The sequence below is a fragment of the Panulirus ornatus genome, chromosome 10, assembly GCF_036320965.1.
Source record: "Panulirus ornatus isolate Po-2019 chromosome 10, ASM3632096v1, whole genome shotgun sequence".
NCBI lineage: Eukaryota > Metazoa > Arthropoda > Malacostraca > Decapoda > Palinuridae > Panulirus > Panulirus ornatus.
The window spans coordinates 9,063,907-9,080,593 of NC_092233.1; the positions used below are offsets into that span (position 1 = coordinate 9,063,907).

Here is a 16,687-nt window from a genome sequence, read left to right on the forward strand (position 1 = left end):
ATCATGCTTTTATTTCATCTAATCTTTATAGTTGTTTTCTCAAACTATTTCTGTATTGCAGCAGTTAATATGGTGAATGGCATCACAGTGAATGGTCTTGGAGAAGTAGCACTGGACCAAGGGACCTCCCTCATCACTCTTGGTAACTGAAACTGATGCTTTAAATTATGTTCACCCTTCCGCTTCTCTTAAGATGTTAAGAAGTCCAGTTTCATATGTTGTAGTTTTCACAAAATCATGAGGTTTTATAATGATGACGTAAAATAAGATTTCAGTGGTTGAAGATCAGTTTACTATGAGAAAATGGAAACTGAGCTTCTTTCACAAATTAAGATTGTGCATGCTTTTTAGCTTTAAAAAAATGCCCTTTTAACTGCTGCATGAGTAGAAGTATATAAGAGAGCTAAATGTAAAAGGTAAGATTAATAAGATGGGCATATAGAAGTTTGGTTGAGTGTTGATGAATTGACACAGAATAATTTGAGAATCCTCTTCGAGCATGAACACTAATGCATTATATAAGCAACTCAATATGTTTCATACTTCATTCCCTGTTGACTTTTTCATTATTTAATTTTACCATTGGAATATCTTTTATTGGATCATCTAAAAGATGCCTGAGGGTCCACAAGCAGACACTTTTGGACACATAATGAACAAAGGGGTGTAAAAGGACAAAGAATGAATTGGAAAGGTGAAAAAGGGCACTGAAAGGCTGATAAATCTGGTGCAGTATTTTCCCCCGAGCTATGCCGTATTAGTTTTTAAACAAGGTAACTTTTGATTTACTATGTCACACATCATGATTCCAGCAAGCCAGTAACACACACACTGGGCCATAGCTTGCCAGATCTCCCTTTTGATGCTGGTTATATGGATGGCAACCATTCATTTGTTGTAATTCCAGTGATTATTAGAACAAATTTTTTTTTATTTATGTTTTCAAGAAATGCTGTTATGGATGGCAAGTGATGTGCAGATTATCATAAAATGGATTGAGGTCATGATAAGTGTGCTAAAGATGCAGTCTCTGTTCAGTTGGTAGAGGAGAGTACAGTAAACAGTTATACCAAGGCCTGGTATGCCCTATCAGTTGTTACTTCTTTTTATTCCTTTTAGTCAGTATCTTTGCTGTTGTCATTATAGATTTGGATGACTTTTATTCAGCCAGTATTTCTAATAAAGAAAAGACAACTTTGTATTGTATATATTTTAATTGGCTGACATGAGTGTTTCATGGGGTTCACATCACTGGGCATCTGCTTTAAGTCTACCCTGCATGGATATTCATGCCAAACGGCATGGTTGGTACCATGGTATTCTGAACTGTAAATTCAGCAGTATTTTGTATTTACACGTGATTATTTTCAAACAGAATTTCATGGTGTTTACTATACCTTAGCCTTATCCTTGAACTGTTTGCAAATGTCATAACATAAGAGAAAGGATATATGTATATGATATGTATGGAGCACTTAAGAGCTTGTTTCCAAGCATTTCTTGCTTTCTGAAGACTGCCATATAATGGTTGGAGCTTCAGGTCCCCCTTAACAGTCATGACCCCACATTCTGAGTGTATAGAGCATATAGGAAGGGCTGCTCCTGAAGGTCGGGACTAAAGTGAAAATGTTTATTCAAGCCATTGTTGAACCATCCTGTGTTGTACATCAGTCTGTCGAACCTCTATTTATAGGTCTGTCCATTTGATATTGAATGTTAATATGATAGACAAGAAGCTGCCTAAGTTTTTTTTCTTCTTTTTTTGAGAGAGAGACAGAAGCTGCCTCAAGTTTTTTTTTTTTTTTTTTTTTTTTTTTTTTTTTTTTTTTGAGATACTGTGTACCTACATTGCTAGTACTGTTAGGAGTAACTTTTGGACAAAGATCCTGGCTGATCCCCCAAAGATGTGATGTGTGGGTTGGAATTGCTTGGCCCATGTAGCCTGGCATTCCCACAATTTGACCATTAGTGTACTGTGAAGCAATGGGAGACTAGGGCCACCTCATGGGCAAGAATACAGTTAACACTTTACATGGCCAAGCTTTTCTTGTAAAGAAAATGTGAGTATTTATATAGAGGAGTGTGTTTACTGAGGCATTCTCAATGAAGTTTTATACCTTTTCTAGGTTGTCCTATGTCATTGATGAGTGTCTTCTTTTCTCGATATTAGTGTTTCTGGGTTTGGAGGCAGGAACAGAGTGAAAAGGTTTTAGGCTCAGCTATTACATTAGAATATTTGCTAACTTAAGCCTTTTCATCACTGATTTCACCATAGGAGCATTCTATCCTTCCTGGGATTTTAGCCTTCATTAGAGGTACTACGTAGTCAGATAGATGATGGTAAGCTTAACCCAAAGCTTTTTGTAAACTGTGGGGATTTTGTATAAACAAGATATTTCTTGATCTCTGAATCTTTGTTGAGGATTTTTCTTTTTTCTCCATGATTGCCATTTGCCCCCTCAACAAGGCTGTACATGGAACAGAAACAACAGCTATATTTGCTCGCATCCGCAATTCATCCGTCAGGTATTATGCACCAAAACCTAATTCTACCATCCACAACTAAGCCCTTCAAACCATCCCTTGGTTTCCCATGACCATTTTATTTGCCACAGCTCAGCCCAGTGATTGTGTCACCCTATATACCACATTGCTCCAATTTATTCTATCTCATGCATACTTCTCACCTTCTGCAATGTTCAGGCCATAATTCAAACTTTTTTCACTTCATCATTCTATTCTCTCTCTTTGTCTCCCCATTCCACTTGGTCCCTCGCATGGGGAACCCCTTGGCTGTTCCATCCAACTGTCAATAAAACTTGTCTTGTGGACATCTGAAAGGTCATTCCATGGTGCAGGCATGTAACATTTCTCTTAATATATTTCTGGGCATCTTTAGGGAGGTAAGATATGGTGTTGTTAAATATAATCCAGGATTATGTCTGTTGTCCTCTCCACTGGTATATTCATAAAGAGAGAATCCACGTCTAGGGAAGCTGTGATGCCATGTGGCCTTTATTTCTAAGGATGTCAATAAACTCTTCTCTTGATTGTAAGGAATAAGTTTTCGAGATGTATTCTGAGATCAGTTGGTTTAGCTTCTTGGCTAAGCTGTAGGTAGGTGAAGGGATGTTGGAGATGATCAGCCTTAGATGGTTCACCAGCTGTGCATTTTGACTTATTGAAAGGATGAGAAGGTTTTACAAGATATTGTGGCTAGAAACTGCAAGGTGATTAATGAAGACAAGGATATTAGTCTGATGATATGCTACAACAGTCCAAAAACATGTTTGCTAGTGATGAACAACTATGTGTTAGGCCGCTGTGGAAGTTTGAATTGTATCAATGTGGTGTATGAGTACCAAGGCAATATTGGGGAATGTCACTCCCACCACATAAACTATATTAGACATACAACCTGCACCCTGAGCCACCACCGCTTGCTTCTCTGACAAGAAGGTGGAATCAAACAACATCATGAACAAAAGCATGGAATGAAAGTGAAGAGGGAGATTATAGTGAATAACGCCAAAATCATTACTAGTTGCAGTGATCGGAGGAGACTACATATATTAGAAGCCATTCACATTAAAGAGAAAGCACAGCGATATCCGACAAACACGATCACCGCCATACAGCTTTTTGATGGCTTACCAATAGGATATAGACCTAATGCTGTTTTAGGACAGATGGGACATGTTATTGACTTACCACTAGCTACCAAGTCTGCCATTTTCTGGATAGGGGGAACGTGGCACTGACCAACCCTGTCCTGGGTTATGAAGGTCAGAGAGAATCACGTGAGCCCAACCTGACTTCAACTCCACATTCAGACAATAACGATCTCTCTTGGCCCAACTTAAAGAGTATTTATTGATGGACTTTCAATGTTCCTACCTCATTTAATATTGTTTTTCTGTTTCCTCAGTTGAAAGTTTTTCTATATTTCTATTTCCATATTTTGTATTTAGATTGTAACTCATACTACCCTTCATGATATTGTTTGTTTGTTTTGCTCTTTGTGTTTTCCCTTACTTGTATGTGCTGTGTACTGTTTTTTTTCCAAGCGTGTTTCTTATTTTCATTTTGTTTGCATTTTACATGTCATATCCAAGTTTTGTGATGCAGTTTTCCTCTTTTTTGTAGATTCCTAATGATGCCTCTGTAAAGGCAAAAGCTTGATTGAAATAGAATGGATAACTTTGGACAATTGGTGTTTGAACACCCACCGAATAAAATTAGAGAACTAAGAAAGAAGATTGATAACTTTAAATATGTTGTAGTATTCAATTCTATCTGCATTAGAGAAAACTTGCTCCCAACTTACACTAGTGGGCAGGGGTGCTACGGCTAGGTTATGATTGTCCCTAGTAGGAAATGACAATAAACATTATATATATATATTTTATTTTCTTTTATTATACTTTGCCGCTGTCTCCTGCAGTAGCAAGCTAGTGCAAGGGAACAGACGAAAGAATGGCCTAATCCACACACATACACATGCATAAACATAAACGCTCACACACGCACATATACATACCTATACATTTCAACGTATGTATACATACACATGCATATACATATATGCACATGTATATATTCATACTTGCTGCCTTCATCCATTCCCGTCGCCACCATCCCACACATGAAATGGCACCTCCCTCCCCCCGTGCACATGCGAGTTAGCACTTGGAAAAGACAACAAAGGCCACATTCATTCACACTCAGTCTCTAGCACCAAAACCACAGCTCCCTTTCCACATCCAGGGCCCACAAAACTCTCCATGGTTTACCCGAGATGCTTCACATGCCCTGGTTCAATCCAGTGACAGCACGGTGACCCTGGTATACCACATCGTTCCAGTTCACTCTGTTCCTTGCACGCCTTTCACCTTCCTGTATGTTCAGGCCCCAATCACTAAAAATCTTCTTTTTACTCCATCCTTCCACCTCCACTTTGGTCTCCCACTTCTCCTCATTCCCTCCTCCACTGACACGTATATCCTCTTTGTCAATTTCTCCTCACTCATTCTCTCCATGTCACCAAACCATTTCAATGCACCCTCTTCTGCTCTCTCAACCACACTCTATTTATTACCACACATCTCTCTCACCCTTTCATTACTTACTCAATCAAACCACCTCACACCGCATATCTCGGACAGCAAAAATGGTAATGTTTGAACCAATAGGGGTTCCAACAATGTTATATGGTTGCGAGGCGTGGGCGGAGTAGGGTGGATGTGTTGGAAATGAGATGTTTGAGGACAATATATGGTGTAAGGTGGTTTGATCGAGTAAGTAATGAAAAGGTAAGAGAGATGTGTGGTAAGAAAAAGAGTGTGGTTGAGAGAGCAGAAGAGGGTGTTTTAAAATGGTTTGGTCATATGGAGAGAATAAGTGAGGAAAGATTGACCAAGAGGATATATGTATCAGAGGTGGAGGGAACGAGGAGAGGTGTGAGACCAAATTGGAGGTGGAAGGATGAAATGCAAAAGATTTTGAGTGATCGGGGCCTAAACATGCAGGAGGGTGAAAGGCGTGCAAGGAATAGAGTGAATTAGATTGATGTGGTAAACTGGGCTCGACATGCTGTCAATGGATTGAACCAGGGCATGTGAAGTGTCTGGGGTAAGCCATGGAAAGTTTTGTGGGGCCTGGATGTGGAAAGGGAGCTGTGGTTTTGGTGCATTATACATGACAGCTAGAGACTGAGTGTGAACGAATGTGGCCTTTGTTGTCTTTTCCTAGTGCTACCTCACGCGCGTGCTGGGGAAGGGGGTTGTCATTTCATGTGTGGCAGGGTGGTGACGGGAATGAATAAAGGCAGCAAGTATGAATTATGTACATGTGTATATGTGTATGTCTGTGTATGCATATATATGTATACGTTGAAATGTATAGGTATGTATGTGTGCGTATGTAGATGTATGTATAGACATGTGTATGTGGGTGGGTTGGGCCATTCTTTCATCTGTTTCCTTGTGCTACCTTGCTAATGCAGGAGACAGCAACAAAGTATAATGAAATGAATTTTTTTTTTTTCTTTTTTTTTTTCCGCTGTCTCCCGCGTTTGCGAGGTAGCGCAATAATATATATATATATATATATATATATATATATATATATATATATATGGGATGTATTTAGGGAATCAGTGATGGATTGCGCAAAAGATGCTTGTGGCATGAGAAGAGTGGGAGGTGGGCTGTTTAGAAAGGGTAGTGAGTGGTGGGATGAAGAAGTAAGAGTATTAGTGAAAGAGAAGAGAGAGGCATTTGGACGATTTTTGCAGGGAAAAAATGCAATTGAGTGGGAGAAGTATAAAAGAAAGAGACAGGAGGTCAAGAGAAAGGTGCAAGAGGTGAAAAAAAGGGCAAATGAGAGTTGGGGTGAGAGACTATCAGTAAATTTTAGGGAGAATAAAAAGATGTTCTGGAAGGAGGTAAATAGGGTGCGTAAGACAAGGGAGCAAATGGGAACTTCAGTGAAGAGCGTAAATGGGGAGGTGATAACAAGTAGTGGTGATGTGAGAAGGAGATGGAATGAGTATTTTGAAGGTTTGTTAAATGTGTCTGATGACAGAGTGGCAGATATAGGGTGTTTGGGTCGAGGTGGTGTGCAAAGTGAGAGGGTTAGGGAAAATGATTTGGTAAACAGAGAAGAGGTAGTAAAAGCTTTGCGGAAGATGAAAGCCGGCAAGGCAGCAGGTTTGGATGGTATTGCAGTGGAATTTATTAAAAAAGGGGGTGACTGTATTGTTGACTGGTTGGTAAGGTTATTTAATGTATGTATGACTCATGGTGAGGTGCCTGAGGATTGGCGGAATGCGTGCATAGTGCCATTGTACAAAGGCAAAGGGGATAAGAGTGAGTGCTCAAATTACAGAGGTATAAGTTTGTTGAGTATTCCTGGTAAATTATATGGGAGGGTATTGATTGAGAGGGTGAAGGCATGTACAGAGCATCAGATTGGGGAAGAGCAGTGTGGTTTCAGAAGTGGTAGAGGATGTGTGGATCAGGTGTTTGCTTTGAAGAATGTATGTGAGAAATACTTAGAAAAGCAAATGGATTTGTATGTAGCATTTATGGATCTGGAGAAGGCATATGATAGAGTTGATAGAGATGCTCTGTGGAAGGTATTAAGAATATATGGTGTGGGAGGCAAGTTGTTAGAAGCAGTGAAAAGTTTTTATCGAGGATGTAAGGCATGTGTATGTGTAGGAAGAGAGGAAAGTGATTGGTTCTCAGTGAATGTAGGTTTGCGGCAGGGGTGTGTGATGTCTCCATGGTTGTTTAATTTGTTTATGGATGGGGTTGTTAGGGAGGTAAATGCAAGAGTCTTGGAAAGAGGGGCAAGTATGAAGTCTGTTGGGAATGAGAGAGCTTGGGAAGTGAGTCAGTTGTTGTTCGCTGATGATACAGCGCTGGTGGCGGATTCATGTGAGAAACTGCAGAAGCTGGTGACGGAGTTTGGTAAAGTGTGTGGAAGAAGAAAGTTAAGAGTAAATGTGAATAAGAGCAAGGTTATTAGGTACAGTAGGGTTGAGGGTCAAGTCAATTGGGAGGTGAGTTTGAATGGAGAAAAACTGGAGGAAGTGAAGTGTTTTAGATATCTGGGAGTGGATCTGTCAGCGGATGGAACCATGGAAGCGGAAGTGGATCATAGGGTGGGGGAGGGGGCGAAAATTTTGGGAGCCTTGAAAAATGTGTGGAAGTCGAGAACATTATCTCGGAAAGCAAAAATGGGTATGTTTGACGGAATAGTGGTTCCAACAATGTTGTATGGTTGCGAGGCGTGGGCTATGGATAGAGTTGTGCGCAGGAGGATGGATGTGCTGGAAATGAGATGTTTGAGGACAATGTGTGGTGTGAGGTGGTTTGATCGAGTAAGTAACGTAAGGGTAAGAGAGATGTGTGGAAATAAAAAGAGCGTGGTTGAGAGAGCAGAAGAGGGTGTTTTGAAATGGTTTGGGCACATGGAGAGAATGAGTGAGGAAAGATTGACCAAGAGGATATATGTGTCGGAGGTGGAGGGAACGAGGAGAAGAGGGAGACCAAATTGGAGGTGGAAAGATGGAGTGAAAAGGATTTTGTGTGATCGGGGCCTGAACATGCAGGAGGGTGAAAGGAGGGAAAGGAATAGAGTGAATTGGAGCGATGTGGTATACAGGGGTTGACGTGCTGTCGGTGGATTGAATCAAGGCATGTGAAGCGTCCGGGGTAAACCATGGAAAGCTGTGTAGGTATGTATATTTGCGTGTGTGGACGTGTGTATGTACATGTGTATGGGGGGGGTTGGGCCATTTCTTTCGTCTGTTTCCTTGCGCTACCTCGCAACCGCGGGAGACAGCGACGAGGTATAAAAAAAAAAAAAATATATATATATATATATATATATATGAAATCCTACAAGGCAGCGGGTTTGGATGGTATTGCAGTTGAATTTATGAGATAGGGAGTGACTGTGTTGTTGATTGGTTGGCAAGGATATTCAGTGTATGTATGAATCATGGTTAAGTGCCTGAGGATTGGTAGAATGCATGTATAGTGCCATCATACAAAGGCAGAAGGGATGAATTTGAGTTTTCAAACAACAGAGGCCTAAGTTTGTTGAGTATTCCTGGAAAATTGTGTGGGAGGGCATTGATTGGGGAGGAGGAGTGTGGTTTCAGAAGTGGTAGAGGATGTTTGGATCAGATTTGATCCCTTTAAAGGAATTATTCTGTGTATGTAGCTTTTAAAGTGTTTTGACATGGCTTCGTATCTTTTATAGAAAGCTATCATTCATCATTTTTGTAAACAAACTGTATTGTAATTGGAATAATTTTGGAATTTAGGTATAAGTTCTCAGATTCATTTTTCATGAATGATATCACCTTGTTTACTTTTATGTATTTTTTGTATTTCTTTGGGAGAAGATTCATTCACTTGATCAGTTGAGTGTACATTTACTGTTAATAGAAGGTCTTTGTGTACGTGTAGGAAGAGAGGAAAGTGATTGGTTCTCAGTGAATGTAGGTTTGCGGCAGGGGTGTGTGATGTCTCCATGGTTGTTTAATTTGTTTATGGATGGGGTTGTTAGGGAGGTGAATGCAAGAGTTTTGGAAAGAGGGGCAAGTATGAAGTCTGTTGGGGATGAGAGAGCTTGGGAAGTGAGTCAGTTGTTGTTCGTTGATGATACAGCACTGGTGGCTGATTCTTGTGAGAAACTGCAGCTGGTGACTGAGTTTGGTAAAGTGTGTGAAAGAAGAAAGTTAAGAGTAAATGTGAATAAGAGCAAGGTTATTAGGTACAGTAGGGTTGAGGGTCAAGTCAATTGGGAGGTAAGTTTGAATGGAGAAAAACTGGAGGAAGTAAAGTGTTTTAGATATCTGGGAGTGGATCTGGCAGCAGATGGAACCATGGAAGCAGAAGTGGATCATAGGGTGGGGGAGGGGGTGAAAATTCTGGGAGCCTTGAAGAATGTGTGGAAGTCAAGAACATTATCTCGGAAAGCAAAAATGGGTATGTTTGAAGGAATAGTGGTTCCAACAATGTTGTATGGTTGCGAGGCATGGGCTATGGATAGAGTTGTGCGCAGGAGGATGGATGTGCTGGAAATGAGATGTTTGAGGACAATGTGTGGTGTGAGGTGGTTTGATCGAGTAAGTAATGTAAGGGTAAGAGAGATGTGTGGAAATAGAAAGAGCGTGATTGAGAGAGCAGAAGAGGGTGTTTTGAAATGGTTTGGGCACATGGAGAGAATGAGTGAGGAAAGGTTGACCAAGAGGATATATGTGTCGGAGGTGGAGGGAACGAGGGAGAATTGGGAGACCAAATTGGAGGTGGAAAGATGGAGTGAAAAAGATTTTGTGTGATCGGGGCCTGAACATGCAGGAGGGTGAAAGGAGGGCAAGGAATAGAGTGAATTGGATCGATGTGGTATACCGGGGTTGACGTGCTGTCAGTGGATTGAATCAGGGCATGTGAAGCGTCTGGGGTAAACCATGGAAAGCTGTGTAGGCATGTATATTTGCGTGTGTGGACGTATGTATATGCATGTGTATGGGGGTGGGTTGGGCCATTTCTTTCGTCTGTTTCCTTGCGCTACCTCGCAATCGCGGGAGACAGCGGGAAAAAAAAAAAAAAGGTCTTTGAGATGGCTTTTGTTATCATTGAATTTCAGTTTTCTTTTTTGAACAAGAGGTATATCTAGATATTACTCAGTCAGCCCTCCTCCCATTGTAGGGTCCTACCATCTCACTATAGGCACCTACTTAGTGACTTTTGTTCATTAGGGAAACTTAGCTTTGAAAAGTATTTCTTTTATATCAGTTTCTTAAACATTGAAAATACAGTACCTTCAACTTGCACCATTCTTTTTCCTGTTTTGATTTGGTCACCATGAGTGGTATGACGATTAGACAAAAAATTGCCTTGTCAAACATTGCACATATCTTTGAAGTGGCACTGTTGCACCTGGTTGGTAAGCCTTTCTCTGCTTTTTTTTTTGACTATTAAATTGATGTTCACAGCTAAGAGTTGTCAGTTGGCCCTAGGGCATGTTTTTGGCTTCTGACAGATTAACAATTAAAGAAACAGTCTTCCTGTTTACAAGGCTTTGTTTCTTCCTCTTGGTATCCTCGTCTTCTCCCCACTTCCATCCTAGTCAGTTTATCTTACTGTAATTTTTATAAGAATTTGATTTTGTACATTTCATGCTTATTTTTGCTCTGTGAGGATGGATGGTCTAATGTGTACACACACACACACACACACACATACACACACACGCACAAGGGGCAACATGAGCACCAAGCTCTCTTCCTGTAAGACACATTTAGTAATCAGTAATCACAGAAGAATTGGTGGCAATAATCAATACATAAAGGGATGATCAATTATGGTTATGTTTCATTTGGGGTCATCTTGCCAGGAGTTACTAAGACAGGTTGATAAACTCAAAAACATGGTGGAATTCAGCAAGGTAATCATAAAGAATGATAGACCAAGGGAAGAAAGGGGGAAAAGTAAAGAATAATGTCATCAGGCAAAGAAAAATGAAGACATCAAATGAGGCAAGAGGACAGACCACCACCTTGAGTGCTGCAGAGAGGTCAGGAATGTTAGGCAATGGTAAATGGTAGACTGAAAGTATTGTATGCAAATGCTAATGGATTAGCAGTATATGACAGAGTTTGAATTTAAGGATCATATAAGGAAAATGCACCTGATATTGTTAGCATTGAACAAACAAAGCTTATAATGAGTACATGACAGTAAGGAGGGAAAGAGAAGATAAAGGAGGAGGTTTGGCTTTCTGAATATGAGATAACATTAAGTTTTGGGAAACAGTAATAGATGGCTCATTCACGTATTACATAATGGGAAGGGTAACAGTAGGAAAGAAGTTGTTGATATGTAATCCTCCAAAATGTTTTAGTGATCCAGAACAATTATTCAATGACACCAGTGAAGGAACAATCAGGTTGGTACATGAAGCAGTAAATCATGCACTTCTCAAAGAAAGTAAAGTATTGGTAATGGGAGGTTTCAGTTATAAGGAGATATATTGGCAGGATTTGGTTTCTCATAGTAACAGGGGATCATGGAGAGACATGTTTCATGAATGTGTACTGGAGTATTTCCTATACCAGCATGTCACTAAACTTACTAGGACGAGAGGGACTTATTCCTCTTCATTACAAGATCTTACCTTCAAGAGACTAGCAGGGATATTGAAAATATCATATATGATGCACCACTTGGAACAAAAGATCATGTAATTCTTAAGTTTGATTATGTGGGAAATGAGGAAGTTTGATTATGTGGGAAATGAGGAAATAGCAGAGATAAGACAGGACTTGGGAAGATATGATTATGAAGACTATACTGAACTTTACAGTTTCTGTGGTAACATAGATTGGGAAGTAGATTTCAATAATCAGAAACCAGGGTACTTTGGTGAATGGTTCTGTGAAATATACAGTGCAGAAATGAGAACATGCATACCTATAGCTTCAAATATGGAGGGATGGTTAAGAAAGAGGGAAGATTAGTTTGGTCGCAAAGGTCAAGAAATAAGGGAGCTGAGAGATGTTTAATGGCACAGATATAGGCAACACTCCAGCCAAGCAGGTTGTGCAAGGTAAAAGAAGCAAGGAATGAGTATAGCAGGAGATAAAAAAAAAAGATTTAAAGAGGAGCTGAATAACATGTTGAAAATTGTTTTTACAGTGTAAAACACAATAGTCCCATCATGAGTGAGATGGGATCCTGATTCAGAAGATGGTATACTAGGCAGGAATAGGGGTGAGACACCTACATTGGATAGAAAATTTACCTATTAGAAGGGAACAAAGGATGCATGTCAAAGGAGGCTTCTCCAACTAGGTGGAGGTCACCATTAGAGTGCCCCAGGATTCTTTTTGAGACTTTTACTCTTCTTGATCTATGTGAATGGCATGCCTGAAGGTATGGACTACTTCCTGAATATGTTTGCAGGTGATGCTGAAGTTGTAAGGGAAGTGAGAATTGAGGGGGATTGCAGCAGCTTATAAGGGCAACCTAAACTGACTTCAAAGTTAGTCTGATATGTGGTTGATAAAATTCAACCCATATGTATGTAAAATAATGAGGATGGGAGAGAAGGAAAGAAAGGACTAGTATGATTAATTTCTAGCAGGAAATAAGCTTCAAGTTTCTGTGTATAAGAAGGACCTAGGAATCATGCATTGTTCCACATTAGGAAAATAGTAAAGGAGACAAACTGTCTTCTGATATATATCAGAATATCTTTCAAATATATGGATAAGGAAATGTTTTGCAAACTATTCATATCAAACAAGATAAGGCCAAAATTAGAGAAAGCTTCTCAGAGCTGGACGACTTAGGAGTCAGCAATGTCCCACATTAGGAAAATTGTAAAGGAGACAAATGCATATATCAGAGTATCTTTCAAGTATATGGATAAGGAAATATTTAGCAAACTGTTCATATCAAACAAGATAGGGCCAAAACTAGAGAAAGCTTCTCAGGCATGGTCATCTCCCCTATAGAAGCACAAAGAGTTAATAGAGAAGGTCCAGAGGAGAGCAGCAAGGATGATACCAGAAGTTAGAGAGCTGTGTTACAGGGAAAGGTTAAAGGTTTTAGATTAGCCAACTTTGGAAAAGAAGAGCTAGGGGCAACTTGATTGCAACATTTAGGTTTTAAAAACAGATCATTGATGAAAACAGTGAACAGTTCTTCAAGAGATGTAGGGATAGAGAAACCAGAGAACATGATATGAAATTAAGAAAGAAACTTGCTAAAAAGATGTAAAGAAGTACAATTGTTGTATAAGATGGGGAGATTAATAGAATGAGTGAGTCCATAGTTTAAGTAGATAGCAAACATAGATTTAAGAAGTTGTATGATAGTAGAGAATGTCCAAGAGATGGGGACTTTTGAATGTTAAACTCCCTTCCCTTACAGAATAGATGGATAATATTGCTAGGTCTTCATGGACCAGCCTGGGGTCAGACCCACATCGTTTGAAGCCTGGGTATGGCATTTGGGGCTGATTGATAGATTTGTACCTGGCTTAGGCTGGAGTTTGTGTGTGTGTAAAGAGATGGTACATTATATAAAAGGTTAAAAGATGGAGCATCACATATTTAAAACTCTCACCCCATAACACATAAATAGTAATCACACACACACACACACACACACACACCAATACACACATGGGGGGAATGGAAAGAAAAAGTTAAGGTGCGAGGAGGTTTGGGTCTCCTAATAAGAGATAAACTGAAGTTTCAAGAAACAGTAATAGTTGGCCCATTGAGACATTACATTATGTGAAGAGTAACTGTAGGAAAGAAGTGCATAGTAGTGTTGAGGATATATAATCCCCCAAAGAAATTTAATGATCCATTGTCAGCGATAGAGGAGCAGACAGAATGGTACATGAATCAGTTAAACATTCACTTCACAGAGAAGATAAAGTACTGAAAATAGACAGTATCAGTTATAAGGATGTAGAAGATAGACTGGCAGGATTTGGATTCTCATAGTGATGGGGAATTTTGGAGACACAGGTTTCTACTGTGTGCACAGGTAAATTTCTGGCACCAGCATGTCAGCGGACACTTTTGGATGAGATGGACTGATTCACCCAAGTTATTAGATCTTAACATTTATGAAAATGCCATATATGATGCATCTCATGGAAAAAGTGATCATGAAATGCCGCTGTTTGATTATGTGGTAAACAAGGAAGTTATAAGAGCATAGATAAGACAGGAATTGAGATTATATTTTGGAAACTATACTGAACTTAACTATTTCAATGGTTGTATAGATTGGGATTTGGAGTTTGAGAACCAGGGTATTGTGGGGAAAGGTTCTGTGAAATTTACAATGATGAATTGGGAGCGCATGGACCTCTAGTTCCAAATACGGAGGGACGATTAAGAAATAAGGAAGAATGGTTTAAGCAGAGATGTCAAAAAGCAAGAGAGCTTTAATATGTGCATTTGCAGAAATTCATGTGACACTACATACAGCCAGCTTTTTCAAGGAATGAGTATGGCAGGAGATGAAAGGAGGAATGGCAAAAGTTTGAAGAGAATATTGCAGATAGGCAACTGAAAATTGAAAACTTTTCCTTTCATTTGTCAGAAGTTGATTGTCAGTTAAAGGGCAGGGATTCAGAGGGGGAAAAATGGTTGAAGATGATGAAAAGAAATGTGAGAAACTGATTAACAAGTTCAAAAGCATTTTCAATGTAGGAGACACTATAGCCCCATCGCAAGTGAGTTGGGATGGGCAGGAGGCTCTTGAAATATTGAGATATTAGAAAAGACATTGACAGAATGCTAAAAAGTCTTGACTCATGCAAGGCTCATGATCCTGATGAAATTTCACCATATGTGCTGAAGATGTGTGCCGATATGCTCAATAGATTTCATGAATACTGTTTAAGATGTTGCTCAAGAAAGGAAAAGTACCAGGGGAGTGGAAAAGGGCAAACTTCATACCCATCTTTAAGAATGGAGACCAGAAAGAGACAGTGAACTATAGACCAGTCTCCCTGATAAATTTGCTCTGTAAGATACTGGCAAGTGTAACAGAAGGCAAATGATGACTTTTTGTAGAAGAAAAATTACTTCATTGAGAGGCAACATGTCTTAAGGGGAAAGAGGTCATGAGTAACACACCCCTTAGATTTCCATGAGAGAGTGAGCTCTGTCTTAGACAAATAATAAGGCTGGGGATATTGTTTATATCTTGACTGCCAGAAAGACTTTGACACAGTTCTGTATAACTGGCAGATTTAAAAACTGGAATATCAAGCAGGAATATGGATGGAAAATATTTTAGTGTAAGGGGAAAAAAGGACTCATGTCGAAGGAGCCTTTTCAAATTGTGTGTAGGTCACCAGCAGAGTTCCACAGGGTTTTGTTATGGGATCTTTACTCTTGAGCTATTTAGATAACTTACATGAATATGTTTGCAGATGATGCAAAAGTCATGAGGGATGTGAGAAGTGAGGAGGATTGCATCATCTTACAAGGGATACGTAAACAGATGCCAAAATTGGTCTGATACATGGTTTATGGTATTCATATGTAAAATAATGATGATGGCACAGTTTTAAAGAAGGTCTCAGTATGATTATATTCCAGCAGGAAATTAGCTAAAGGATTTTGTGCAATAGAGGGACTTGGGAGGTGTTATCCCTTATTTGTCGCTAGAGCCCCAAATTAGGTGAATAGTTAAGGAGACAAATGCAATTGAGTGGGAGAAGTATAAAAGAAAGAGACAGGAGGTCAAGAGAAAGGTGCAAGAGGTGAAAAAAAGGGCAAATGAGAGTTGGGGTGAGAGACTATCAGTAAATTTTAGGGAGAATAAAAAGATGTTCTGGAAGGAGGTAAATAGGGTGCGTAAGACAAGGGAGCAAATGGGAACTTCAGTGAAGGGCGTAAATGGGGAGGTGATAACAAGTAGTGGTGATGTGAGAAGGAGATGGAATGAGTATTTTGAAGGTTTGTTGAATGTGTCTGATGACAGAGTGGCAGATATAGGGTGTTTTGGTCGAGGTGGTGTGCAAAGTGAGAGGGTTAGGGAAAATGATTTGGTAAACAGAGAAGAGGTAGTAAAAGCTTTGCGGAAGATGAAAGCCGGCAAGGCAGCAGGTTTGGATGGTATTGCAGTGGAATTTATTAAAAAAGGGGGTGACTGTATTGTTGACTGGTTGGTAAGGTTATTTAATGTATGTATGACTCATGGTGAGGTGCCTGAGGATTGGCGGAATGCGTGCATAGTGCCATTGTACAAAGGCAAAGGGGATAAGAGTGAGTGCTCAAATTACAGAGGTATAAGTTTGTTGAGTATTCCTGGTAAATTATATGGGAGGGTATTGATTGAGAGGGTGAAGGCATGTACAGAGCATCAGATTGGGGAAGAGCAGTGCGGTTTCAGAAGTGGTAGAGGATGTGTGGATCAGGTGTTTGCTTTGAAGAATGTATGTGAGAAATACTTAGAAAAGCAAATGGATTTGTATGTAGCATTTATGGATCTGGAGAAGGCATATGATAGAGTTGATAGAGATGCTCTGTGGAAGGTATTAAGAATATATGGTGTGGGAGGCAAGTTGTTAGAAGCAGTGAAAAGTTTTTATCGAGGATGTAAGGCATGTGTACGTGTAGGAAGAGAGG

At 39.8% G+C, this 16,687-nt stretch overlaps 1 protein-coding gene across 1 annotated transcript in view; it reads left to right on the forward strand.

The window, feature by feature from the left end:
- The window catches only part of Art4 (arginine methyltransferase 4), a 179,288-nt gene that overhangs the window by 63,296 nt on the left and 99,305 nt on the right, over window positions 1-16,687 (forward strand). The window contains exon 11 of the mRNA XM_071665516.1: window positions 62-142. Coding sequence (XP_071521617.1) covers window positions 62-142 — 81 coding nt within the window. The remainder of the gene's footprint in view (window positions 1-61; window positions 143-16,687) is intronic.